General features: G+C 59.7%; 1 protein-coding gene across 6 annotated transcripts in view; it reads right to left on the bottom strand.

The window, feature by feature from the left end:
- Positions 1-12,712, bottom strand: part of MGLL (monoglyceride lipase) — a 240,957-nt gene that overhangs the window by 28,075 nt on the left and 200,170 nt on the right. For all 6 annotated transcript variants that reach the window (XM_061129035.1, XM_061129036.1, XM_061129034.1 and 3 more), the window contains 2 exons: positions 4,688-4,824; positions 3,554-3,664 (listed from right to left, as the gene is read on the bottom strand). In XM_061129035.1, the coding sequence (XP_060985018.1) occupies positions 3,554-3,664; positions 4,688-4,824 (248 nt within the window). The remainder of the gene's footprint in view (positions 1-3,553; positions 3,665-4,687; positions 4,825-12,712) is intronic.

The following is a 12,712-nucleotide window of genomic DNA, read 5'->3' as shown; positions in this document are numbered from 1 at the left end:
AGTGGGGACTCCAGGAAGCAGGGGGAACCCCGACAATCTCAGCCTCGAAGAGGACCAGGTCCATGCCCGCGAGCAAGTGAGCGAGCAAGTGTCCCTGGCCCACCCCTGGGGCGCCCGTGGGTTAACGGCAGGCCCTCCCCTTTGAGTGCCGGGGGCCTGCACAGCGCCGTTATTGATTCCCAAGGTTCTAACGGCTCCGGGAGACCACTCTGAAGCTTCTGCAGCTGAGAGGCTTAACACGAGGAAGGTCGTACACAACTGCTCGCTTCCGCAGCAGTGCAGCGGGCTGGCCTGGGCGCAGGATGGCATAGCTGGGACAGAGCCCGGAGGATTCCTGGGGGCAGCGAGCGGGCAGTGAGTGACCCCCAGGCGGACAGCAGGAAGCCCGTGTGCCTTAGGGTGGGACCAAGGCCTCTGGTGCACGCGGCGGCCGAGTTCGGGGGGCCAGGTCTCGAGCCAGCCACGCCCCAGCTCCTGGTCTGACTGTATCTGAGCTTGATGACCGGCCCTCCCCCGGCCCCTCCCGTGTTCTTTCCAGCCCCCCTGCTCCAAGGCCTTCCGGACTCCGGGGACTAAAAGCAGAAGAGCAACACCCAGATGGGAAGCTGATCCCCTGTGGTTTCGGGGGGAAAGGACGTCCCACCACGCCCACTGGCCAAGCCACAGCGCGCGCTGACCTTGAGTGAGACCGTGGCCTCGTCTCCCGTCCGTGGCCCACGCACAGGGCGGTGACGGAGGGGAAGTCACCCGGGTGTGCCTGGCCTGGTGCCTCCAGGGGGGCGTCTAGGAGCACGGGGCCGCTCCCGCATCTCCACCCGGGGCCCGGGGGACAGCCTCCGGCCAAGGGCAGACAGGGCCACATGGAGGACCACCCCAGCCCTCACTCGGGGCAGACGTCCAGGGCGACGCCGGGTTTTCCCGGAGAAAGAACGGGTTGGCCCGCAGCCACGCCCGCGTGTCACCCTGGGGGGTCAGGGTGCCGCACCAACAGGGGGGCGCGGGGACCCCGTGTCCCTGGGGCGGCTGCGCTGACCCTGACACCTGTCCTGGGGTCCAGGCTTGCTGTGTCTATAAACTCCCACTTCCACCTGGATCTGAGCGCTGACGGGGTTCTCCCCGAATCATCCCCCGGCTGCGCATACCCCAGCCGGCTGGAAGTGGGGTGGGAACCAGCTGTGCTGGGGCCGTGGGCAGGGGGCAGCCACCCTCCACGTGCCCGCCTGCGCTCCGAGGCCCCGGTGCGGCGAGCCGCTTTGTGAAGTCTCTCCATCGGGACAATGAAACAGCGAAGAAGTCAGTGGCTCCATTGCGTCTGACTCTGTGACCCTGTGGACTGTGGCCCCAGGCGCCTCTGTCCAGGGGATTCCCCAGGCAAGAATACCCGAGTGGGCAGCTGTGCCCTTCTCCAGGGGAACTTCCCGAGCCAGGGACTGAAGCACGTCCCCTGCACAGCAGGCGGGTTCTTTACCATCTGAGTCGCCGGGGAAACCCGTGGGGAACCGGCTGCCGTGAACACACCTCTGACCTGCCCAGGAGCCGCGCTCTGGGACGGGAATCACGGACCAGAACCCAGCTCTGCGCGCTGCACCCGGCAGCCTCGAGGCCCAGGGAAGGCCCCCCGCCCCGTCCACCTCGGCCAGAAGGGGGTCTCCAGGAATCTGGGGTCCTGAAGACGGAGTCACTGGAAACCCAAGGACCAGCCAGGTTTCACTCGACCCACAGCGAGCCGCACGCACCCCGCCCCCACCCCGCCCCTGCAGGACGCTCTGTGTCCAGGCGTCACCCAGAGCCCCCCGAGTCTGAGGCTTCCTTCCGAAGCTGCCCAGGCGAGACGAGGCCAGAGAGTGGCCCCGGGCTCCCACGCGGTCAGGACTGCCCGACCCCCCAGGGCAGTGACAGGCCTCCCAGACGGGAGGGGGCGCCCCGGGCCCGGGGGCCACGGCGACTCTCGTGAATCCTGCCTAACAGCTGGGACCCGCATTCCCCTGCCCACGAGGACATCTGTCACCACCAGCTGGGAGAGGTCACGCCGCAGGCCTTGCCCGAGACTGGAGGGGGCACCGGGTGGCCTCCCGCTCGGGGCCCGGCTGCCCCCCACCCCCTGCCTCTGTGCCCTTCATCTGAAACCCCCAGGGTCCTGGGCTCCTCTCGGGGCCCTGGCGGCGGGCACGTCACTGCAGAAATCATGCACCGTCCCGTCTGGGGAGACGCCCTTGCGGGGGAGTGGACAGCCCTGGGGGGCAGGGGGTGGACCTGGGCAGCCGAGGGTCCTTTCCAAGCCCCGGGGTCCTGCGCGTAACTGCAGCCAGCGACCTCCCTGTCCCTGGGGTGAGGGCGGGAGCTGAGGGCATGATTCACGCGTGAGCCTGGCACACACCACCCAAACAAGTCACGAATGGAGCCCGCGGAGTGCCGTGGGAGCTCCGCCCGGAACCCCGGTCCTGCTCACTCGCTTATCTGACCAGGGACCGCGGACGGTCCAGCCGCATGTTACGTGATCACGACCGGGGGGGGGGGGGGGGGGGGCCGGGAGACTGACCCCCCGGAGCCTCGCCTGGGAGTCTGTGAGTGAACCCATCCTCTAGGCAGTCCCGCCTCTGCCAGGCACTGAAATCCACTGGAGTTGATTTCAACAAGTTGGAGGCGATTTCCTTAGACGGGAGTAAAACTCAGAGGAGCTAGCTGTGTCTCCTCTTGGGAGACTCGAGTAAAGAGGTGCTCTCTGGCTGAGCCCTCAGAGAGGCCCCGGTTTCTCCTTGGCTCGGTCCAGCCCCGTTTCAAATTGCTGAGACTCTGTTTCCACTGGACGCCCACCTGCAGGGCCGGGATCACGGCTGTGGCCCTGGGCTGCAGGAAACACCCCTGGTGCCGGGTCCCCAGGGGCCCACCGAGGCCTCGGGGCAGGGGCCCCTCCGCCCCGTCACGGACCACGAGGCAGGGGGTGTGCCGTGTCCTGCGAGGATGGCCCCCACCTCACTGCCCCCTCTGCTCCTCTGAGAGTCCTGAGCACTGGCTCGGGGGGTGGCAGCTGCCCCCCTGACCCCCGTGTCAGGGAGAGACTGACCAATGCTTGGGGAGACGCGGGGCTGGCCTGCCACCCTCACCGGGTCTCAAGTCTCTGAAACCTGGGCCCAGATCAGGTCAGGATCCCATATCCACGATCCGGCTGCGCCCAGGCCATGCTTCCTCAAGGGGCAAAGCCCAGCCCAACCCACTGGGAGCACCACGAGGACCATCACGGCCAGAAAAACGCCCCCAAGGAGCCACGTGGGTCAGAGTTGCATGCTCAGCTGTGGACAGCTGCGAGACCTTTCCTCCTCTGAATGTCCACCGAGAAACATGCACGGACAGGAAGCCAGTTTTTTTTTTGTTTGTTTGGGGGAAAACCACACCTGACTTGAGAACTGACTGAATTCCGGCCACAACAATGCTCACTGCATCCAAACCTCATCACGACAGTGGGAGAAGCCCCTTTGCCCCGGAGGCAAGCTGTGAGCGTATGCTCAGGGCCCGGGAGGCTTGCCAGGGCTCACGGAACAGGAGGTCCGCTTACCTTGAAAAGCGTCGCCGAGTCTGGATTGGCGACAACCAGCGGGGAGATGAGGACCATGCCGGAGAAGTGGCCCGGCCTCTCCGCAGCCGTGAGGATGGAGATCGCGCCACCCTGCGGGAAGAGGGGGCGTGTGGTGGGCGTGGGCACCGTCGTGGATCCCCCAGGCCCAGAGCCCCTACCTTGGAACAGGCGCCCTCAAATGCTGGGGGAACTGGACCCACGATTACTCTATTACACGTGTTTCCCCAGGGTTTTCCAGGCACAAGTGTTTCAGGGGATGTAAACAAGGTTCCTGCTTGGGGGCTTTAAGGGCCACAATGACACATTTCTATTTCAAGTCAAAAGCTGGCAGACCCCCAACTCATCCAGTCCGTCAGGCTTAATATGAGATTTAAAAAAAAAATCTGAGGATAATGAGAGATTGTTACACTTTTTGTGTTTTTTTTCCTGGTTTAGTTAAAGGGCCCAGGAATAGAGGTTCCAAGAAAAATACTTAGTGGACATGGGAGCTGCTGAAGGCGGGTGGCCTTGGCTATTGACGAGGGGATCTGAACCAGGGGGTGAACTCCACACGCTCACGAGGGCCAGGCCGGGCGGTGGCCGGGCGGGGAGCGGGGGGAAGATCCCCAGGGTGCAGAGTCCAGCAGCTCAAAGTCCTCTGCCGGCCCGCGTGGCTGGGCACCTAAAGGCAGGTCTGGGCTGAGTGCTGCCAGTTTGAAGAGACTCGATTTAAAGATCACAGATGATTTAAAGATTCTGAGAGGAGTCTGTGTATTTAAAAGGCAAAAACGATTAGGAATGACCTTTAAGGACTGCGTGCCTGGGGACCCCTGTCCTACTGGGAACCGCGTGACTCTGAAACCGGCAGGAAGCGCTGTGCTTCCCTGATGGCGAACTGAGGGGCCCCACCCCACAAAGGGGGAGCAGAGGTGACCCTGGGCCCTGACGGGAAGGAACGGGTGGGGCAGCCCTCCTCTGGGGCCGCCTCCGGGATGCCGACCCCAACTTGTTTCCTGAGCACAAACTTCCCGGGAGCCCCATGCCCAGCGTGTGCAGAGGGCGACCCCCCTCCATCCCCACCCGGGGGGACGCTGGGGACGGCTGGACGCAGGGGCCCCTCTGTGGTCTGCTCACCATGGAGTGGCCCAGGAGGAAGATGGGCAGCCCCGGGTGGTCCTTCTGCACGGCGTCCACATGCTGTAGCACGTCCCTGACAAAGATGTGGAAGTCGGACACCACCATCCTCTCACCCTCACTCTGCCCGTGGCCGACTGGAAGGGAAGCGGGCACAGAACCGGTCAGCAGAGGCAGTGCCCCCCGCCAAGCCTGGCGGCTTCCTCACGGAGCAACCACCACTCTCTAGGGAGGCCACCCCCCCGCCCCCCGCCAACCCTCCCAAGCGCGCTCTCGAGTGTGCAAATTCTCCACCGCCCCCAAACCCGTTTTACAGGTTACGAAATGGAAGCACAGACAGGTTAAGGAGTGTGCCCAAATCACACGGCCGGGAAGTGACTGTTCACGCAGCCAGGAGGCCTTCCCGCTGGCCACTTCCCAGGAAGAAAGCAGGACAGACACACGGAGTCCGGGTCCCACCGGAGCGGGACCCGGGAGGCCTGGGTGCCCCCAGCTCCTCCAGCCTCAGGCCGTGTGTTGGAGCGCCAGTGTGTTAGCGGGTAAAGGCCGCATCGCGTCCCCTCCCTGCCACCTTCTGGGGACGAGGAGAGGACAGACGCACACCAGCCTAGGGGCGCCAGAAACGCTCTCCGCGAGGCGGCAGCAGAACCAGGCCGTGCTGCCTCCCTCCTGGGTGTTACCCTCCGCCCGACCCGAGCTGTTCATTTCCCCGAGTCCTTTCTGAGAGTCCCTCCACGCTCCCCTCTCTGAGGGATGCCGGTCGCCATGGAAACTGGGTGATGTGAGCGTTTGCAAAGTGCAGAAGAGGAGGCACAAGGATGCACGTTGAGCACGCCTGCCCGAGGCCCCTCGGCCGCCTCTGCCTGGAGGGGCTGTGACTGAGCCCCCCAGCCCACGGACAGAAAAGGGTGGCTTGCAGTGGCTGGAAGCTGGGCCGCCCAGACCCTGATTCGGAACCCTCCATGAGGCCAGACCACAGCCCCTGTTCTCTGCTCTGTCCCCCACGTGTGTCTGCCCACCGCTGCCCAGCCCACCCGCCTCTGACCATCCAGAGAGCCCTCCCGTCACCTTCTCAGCAGCAGGCCCAGCCCCTTAAGCTCGTTTTTCCTTCTAACGGAGCTAAAACGTGCCGTCATCACGACGCTACAGCACGCATTTCCGCACACATTCCGCACCGCCGTGCGACCATCGCCGCGTCCCCCCAGAACCTTTCCATCACCCCCAAACTGAAACCGCGTGCCGCCTGCCGTGGGCTGGACCCCCGCCCCCAATTCACACACTGACACCCCACACCCACAGCGCAGGAGGGGGCTGGATTTGCAGACATGGTCTTTCAAGAGGTGATTAAGTTGCCCCCAACCAACAGCAACCCACTCCAGTATCCTTGCCTGGAAAATCCCATGGACAGAGGAACCTGGTGGGCTGCAGCCCATGGGGTCGCAGAGTCAGGCACAACTGAGCTAACAGCATCCCGTCCGCCTGGTGTCCTTGTAAGAAGAGAGTAAGACATGGACATGCAGGGGGACGGCGAGAGGGGAGGCGGGGAGGAGACAGCCGTCTGCACGCCTGGGAGAACCAGCTGGGTTGACAGCTTCATCTCGGATTCCCAGCCTCCAGAACGTTCAGGAAATAAATTCCTACCCTTAATGTTGTTCAGTCTACAGTAGTTTGCTATCCAAGCCGCCCAACGTACCCGCCAAACAATAATCCCCAGCCCACTCCCCGGACCTGAGAATATAGTTCAGCAACGATGTGGACAGAGCATCACGTTTAAAGTCCAAAGTATTGTGTGCCTGTGTCACTAATCGATACAGGATTAGATTAATTTCAAAATAAATTTGTTGTTTACAACTATAAATTTTGCTGTTTCATCTTCCAATTTAATTCTCTTCTCTGATTATGTAAACATTTACCTGGTACAAGAGTTATAAAAGTAAAAACAGATCCATTCAGTGACGTCTCACTTCTGCTCCTGTTCCCCATGGCTGATCATCTTATACTGTCTGTCTGCCCTCCAAAGCATTTCTTTTTGCAAAAATAAGAAAATATCTATCTATCCATATTTCCCCCCTTTTTTTCCTTTTACATAAAAGGTGGCATGCTACAGATCCAGCCTATTCTACGCCAGGATTTTTCAGTTTTAACAGAGTCTGGAGATGACTTCAGACGGCACGCAGACGGAGAGCTCCTCGTCTGTCTGAGGGCTCCTCATGTTCATTGCAGCCACCTCTCGCCAAAACCGCGTGTGTGACATCCATCCCTTTTCACCAAACCGCTGACCGAACCGCATCACTGGGGATGCTTCTTCCACCTTCGAGAACGCGCGCCTCCGGGGTACACGTCCGGGGCAGATGTGCTTGGCCGAAAGGTGCCCGCAGATGCCGTTTCGGCGGGTTGACATCGTCCACTCGTCCACGGGGGCGTGCGGGGTTGAATCTACCAGCCTCCCAGCAAAGCACATCACTCTGTGTTTGGATTCTCTCCCGTAAAATGGAGGAGAACGTGCCAGTCAAACATCTCATATTTTAAGGGGAACTTGTAAACTGAGAATGCCTGCCTTTGCTGTTTGTCTTTTTCTATTGAGGTTTTGCATTTCTTGATATTTAGGAGCTCTGTGTACACGAGGTGGTCATCTGTCCTTCAAGTTGATGTCGTGTTTAGCTACGGAAGATTTTTGAGAAAATGGTCCATCTTTTCTTTCTATGGCTTCTGAATTTTGGTTCTCGGTTATAAAGGCCTTCTCTGCTCCTGGGGTATCAGGAGCTCAGCACTTTCTCTGGCTCGGTTCCTTGGCGGGGGTAACACACACACAGCCTAAGGTTCACAGCAGCCCCCTGTGAGCGCGCTGCTCAGCTGGCAGGTGCATTCGCAGAGCCGGGCAGCTGGCCACCATCGTCCCCAGACGCGGCTTCTCTCTCCACGCACGCATCCTGACCCAGCTGCAGCTTGTCGGGGTATGTGGTGTGAGACACAGCTCCCTGGCTTGGGGCTTCTTTCCTTCTTAAAACCGAGGTGACGCTCACACCACCGACCAGGGGCCACTGTAAAGTGACCCAACTCGGGGGCATTTCACACATTCCCAGTGCCGTCCAACCACCTCGATCAGGTTCCAAACTGCAGACGCGCAATGACTGTCTTAGCAGCTTTCACAAAGCCGCCCGTCACCCCGGCACGGAGTGGTGGCGTCATTCACAGGAAGCTTCCTTTCCCACGTGCGTCTGGCCCGTCTCTGGGTTTCTGCCCTGTCCTGCTGGTTGGCCTAAGCACAGGCCAGCCCCGCGCTGAAGCATGGCGGCGTGCGCCCACCCCACCCGCTTCTCAGGCTGGGAGGGAGCCCCGAGACCCACCTGCAGTCCTGGCGCTCCCGGAATCTGTCCCCGCCACACAGCCGCGAGTTGCCCCCGCGCGTTGCCCCCGCGCACGCCACATGCCAGGTCTCTGTCTCAGGTGCGCTGATTAGGGGTCCCCTCTCTCCCAGCACCGCCCCTTCCCCGTGACCTGAGGACGCTGCGAGCTGGGGGCACATGGCTCTGCTGGGGGGCTGGGCTGTGAGCCAATGGCATCGTCCGCCTGGGACCTTGGCAGGAGGCTGGGCACGCACGTGCCTGCAAGCCAGGCCGCCTTCAGACCCAGGATCTCCTTTCATTGGTCTGCACGCTCCTCCAGCTCCTCGTGACGGCCTGGCCGGGGGCAGCTGCCAGCTTTACACCTGCCGAAATGAACTGCAGCCTCTCGTCCCACGACGGCCACCCATCACTGCGGCAAGTTCATCTGATGAGGCATTTCCATTCCTACCACAGGGATGGAGCGGCAGGGCTGTGTTTGCAATTAACACTCCCTTCCTCATATGTTCTAGGAGAAAGAACCTTACCACAGGCCTTGATCCAGCATATTTTTGGCTTTGTTTACCCCGATTCTGCTATGTTCTATGTTTTTGTTAAATCCTCTGTATTTTGACGCCTTACCATCTGGTTGAAGCTGACCCTGGAAGGACTGCTGCTCCCAAGGTTAGCAAATTTCTGGACACGGGAAAGAACTGACTCGTGAGCTGGGCTGTCACACGCAACCAGTCCAGAGCCCACCTCCCTGGGCCACTCACGGTCCTGTCACCCAGGCCCACGGACCTGACAACCAGAGGCAGCCCCAGACCCCTCAGCCCACTGACTGTACCCAAACCAGCCCATCCTCACCCTGCTCACCCCACCTCACCGTTCCTTCTCGAAGACACTGCAACAAAGCCTCCTGTCCACTCCCCCCCGCCTGCCCCTGCCGGCGGTCCAGCCCCGGTGCCTCACTGAGCGGCCCCGAGTGGTCCTGCTCCTGATTCTGGGGATCTTTGAGTATAATAAACTCTGCCTCCTGGAGGTCATTTCCGTGCGTCTCCTGATCAAAACCTGATCAGATTTTGACTCCACAAAACCTGATTCCAGCCCCTGTCCCCGTAGAACACAGCAGCACTGCCCCCCACGCACGGTGAGCACCCGAGCCTTCGGGGATGTTTCAGTAATCCCTGTCCCTGTCTCATGCAGAACACTTCTCCCTCCAAGTGATCTGGTGGCACCACGTGCTAAAGACCGAGGACCCGTCCAGAAAGGCGGGGCTCCCGCTAACCCTGGGACCGGGGGAAACGAGCGTCCGACTCCCCTCTTCTCAGGGAGCCTGTTCTACTTGGGACGCCTTCTCTTACAGATGGAAGAGCTGGGGAAACGCAACCTTGAGTAAGCAGAGACGGAGCATAAAAACCAGTCAGGACAAAGCCCGGTGCCGACGCGGTGGGCTGGAATCCGCACAGCCTGTTCCCAGGGTTCATTTCACTGATCCTCACCACTCTACGAATTACCTATGAATTCTCCCCCATTTTCTGGCTGAGAAAACTGACCAGCAGACAGACTGGCGGGAGCTCACCTCCCGATGAGTTAGAGGCTGGCCACGGACTTGAGCGCTGGGTTCAGACCCCAAATCTCACGCTTCTGCTGCCCTCGGGCGGGGCTGACCCGGGGATGCACAGTCCCAGAGGCCGCCTGCCACACGGTGGGGACCGGCTCGGTGCCTCTGGGTCCTCCCTTCTGCCCCCAAATCGACCTTGGACATTCCTATCGTTACCATCAGGGCGAGATGCGCCTGTAATTGAAAACACAGGCCACTGAACGCAGGCCGGCAGGGCAAGCCCGAGGGACGAGATGTCTCCACTGGGTATCAGCGCACGGGCTCCCAGCTTCACCATTCTCCCTCACAGGGGATGCACCACACACATCTCTGGTGAGGGTCTGCAGCAGGACCCCGACGGCTGACCACACGCTGCACTGGAGGGTCTGGATAAGCTGAATTCTCTCCCCACTGCTCACCTCTTCTCCTCCAGACGCTCCACGCAGATGGAATTTTCTGGATGGACCCAGGCCCTGGGAACGTCCAACCAGGAAGAGGACGGACTCCTGTCCACCCCACAAGGCTGCAGCCCTGGCTTCCTGGCCAGCCCACAGGAGGCCAGCAGGAGACAGGCACGGGCTCTTGCAGGACATATGGCTCAGCAGCGAGATAGATGGTCACTGTGGCCCCTCCGGCCTCGAGAACCGCAGGAGTGGACGGGAGGAGCCTCGTGTGGGGGTCACGGCCACACGGACCCAGAGGGGCATGCAGCCACTTGGTAGAGCGCCAGCGCAACCCAGCCTGGTGAGGGGCAGAGAGGGCACCCAACTGAGCCCCGGGTCCGAATCTAAAGGGAGTCACTGGCCCGTCTACGGCACCGGACTGCCACTTTGGAAGACAGCCTGCGTCTCACAGGTTTGAAATTCCATCCTTTGCAGCCAGTGGTTCCATCCCCAGGTGGTCATACACCCAGGAGAAAGCCCTGGGCGGCAGCGGGAGACGGGACAACACTGTTCCCCGAAGCCTACTGTCGCAGCTGGGGAATGGGCTCACTGCAGCAAAGGGGTCATTCGACAGCAGGGGGATAATGAAGACGGAAGCTCACAGGTAGCAACTGCATGCTGCTGGCAGACTGCAGCCATGAAATTAAGAGACGCTCGCTCCTTGGAAGAAAAGCTACGACCAACCTGGACAGCATGTTAAAAAGCAGAGATATCACTTTGCCAACAAAGGTCCATCTAGTCAAGGCTATGGTTTTCCAGTGGTCATGTATGGATGTGAGAGTTGGACCATAAAGAAAGCTGAGCACCGAAGAATGGATGCTTTGAACTTCCATTGGTGGTGTTGGAGAAGACTCTTACGAGTCCCTTGGACTGCAAGGACATCCAACCAGTCCATCCTGAAGGAGATCAGTCCTGGGTGTTCACTGGAAGGACTGATGCTGAAGCTGAAGCTCCAATACTTTGGCCACCTGATGCAAAGAGCTGACTCATTTGAAAAGACCCTGATGCTGGGAAAGATTGAAGGCAGGAGGAGACGGGGATGACAGAGGATGAGATTGTTGGATGGCATCACTGACTCAGTGGACATGAGTTTGAGCAAGCTCTGGGAGTTGGTGATGGACAGGGAGGCCTGATGTGCTGCAGTCCACAGGGTCGCAAAGAGTCGGACATGACTGAGCACGTGAACAGCGACATGCAGCGACATGGATGAACCTTAGAAATGAAATACAAACTGAAATGGGCAAGGAAGGTGTTTGAGTTTGGCCCGTGTAGGGGGGCCTGGGTTCAATCCCCAGTCAGGGCACTAGATCGCACATGCGGCAACCCGGATCCTGCGTGTGGCAGCTAAGACCCAGCATAGCTAAAATCAAAAAGAAAAAACATTTGCATTAAAAAAGAAACAAGCAAGGAAATGAAACACAAATTTTCAGATGCTCGTTCGGCACTGGCCACCAGTCCGTCTGTAAAACCGGGGACATCACCTCGCCACGTCATGAAGCTGGTGCAGATACGTGAACCGGGACACACGCCCGGCACGCGGTGGGTCTCCACCCACACTGGCCTCCGAGTCCTCTTCTCCACGCACAGTCTTGGGGAGAAAACCCCCAAGTTGTCTTGGTGTTCATGATCTTCCCCTCAGAGATCCTTCTGCATGTTTAATCTGTATTCCTCCTCGCCAGTATCCTCTGCATAACCATGGCTTTCTTTCTAACTGAAAATAAGTCTAACATCTAACAGACCCTTTTTTCTTCAAAGCAGTAAGCTGCTCTGCTGGGTCCGAGCGGAGGATGGAAGCTCCCACGTGGTACGTGACAGCCGTGTGGAGCTTCTGAAATCCACGGGAAAATGTGGAACCTGGGCAGCCCAAGTCCAACCTCTCCTGAAACACTAACAAATGCGTGCTTCTAAAAGCAAAAGAGGCGGCTGCCTTGGTGCCTGCACGTTCACTCGGTCATGTCCGACTCTCTGCAGCCCCGTGGACTTTAGCCCGCCAGGCTCTTCTGCCCATGGGATTCTCGAGGTAAGAATACTACAGTAGGTGGATAGCCATGCCCTCCTCCAGGGGGTCTTCCTGACTCAGGGGCTGAACCCGGATCTTCTGCATTGCAGGCAGATTCTTTACCATCTGGGCTAGCAGGGAAGCCCAGCCAAGCCCATGCAACCACAACCACTAGGCCTGTGCTATAGAGCTTGTGCTCTGTAACAGGAGAGGTCCCTGCGTGAGGAGCCCATGCACTGCAGTGAAGACCCAGCGCAGCCGAAAGCAAATAAGCAAATAAATAAAAAGCAAAGGAGGTCGGCCACGGGGAAGTGACCTGCCTTAGAAAAGAGAACAAGGACTTCCCCGGTGGTCCGGCGGCTAAGATTCCGCACTCCCAGGGCAGGGAGTTCAAGTTCCATCCCTGGTCAGGGACCTAGAACCCACGAGCTGCAACTGAGACCCGGAGCAGTGAAATCAATTTATGAGAAAGAAAAGCCCAGATCCCTCTCTCCAAGACGGGAGACGTTGGGCAGTTAATGTTTAGGAAGTGGGCCTCTCAAAGCTTTGGAGATGTCAGCAACTAACACCAGCTTCAGTCAGGACCTCCTTTCGGAAAAGGCAGGAGGTAGTCAGCGTTTCTCAACCACAGGGAGTCAACGGAAGTGACCGCAGATC

The sequence above is a fragment of the Dama dama genome, chromosome 24 (genome assembly GCF_033118175.1).
Source record: "Dama dama isolate Ldn47 chromosome 24, ASM3311817v1, whole genome shotgun sequence".
NCBI lineage: Eukaryota > Metazoa > Chordata > Mammalia > Artiodactyla > Cervidae > Dama > Dama dama.
The sequence above is the reverse complement of the archived record's forward strand: the minus strand, read 5'-3'. Positions and strand labels throughout refer to the sequence as shown.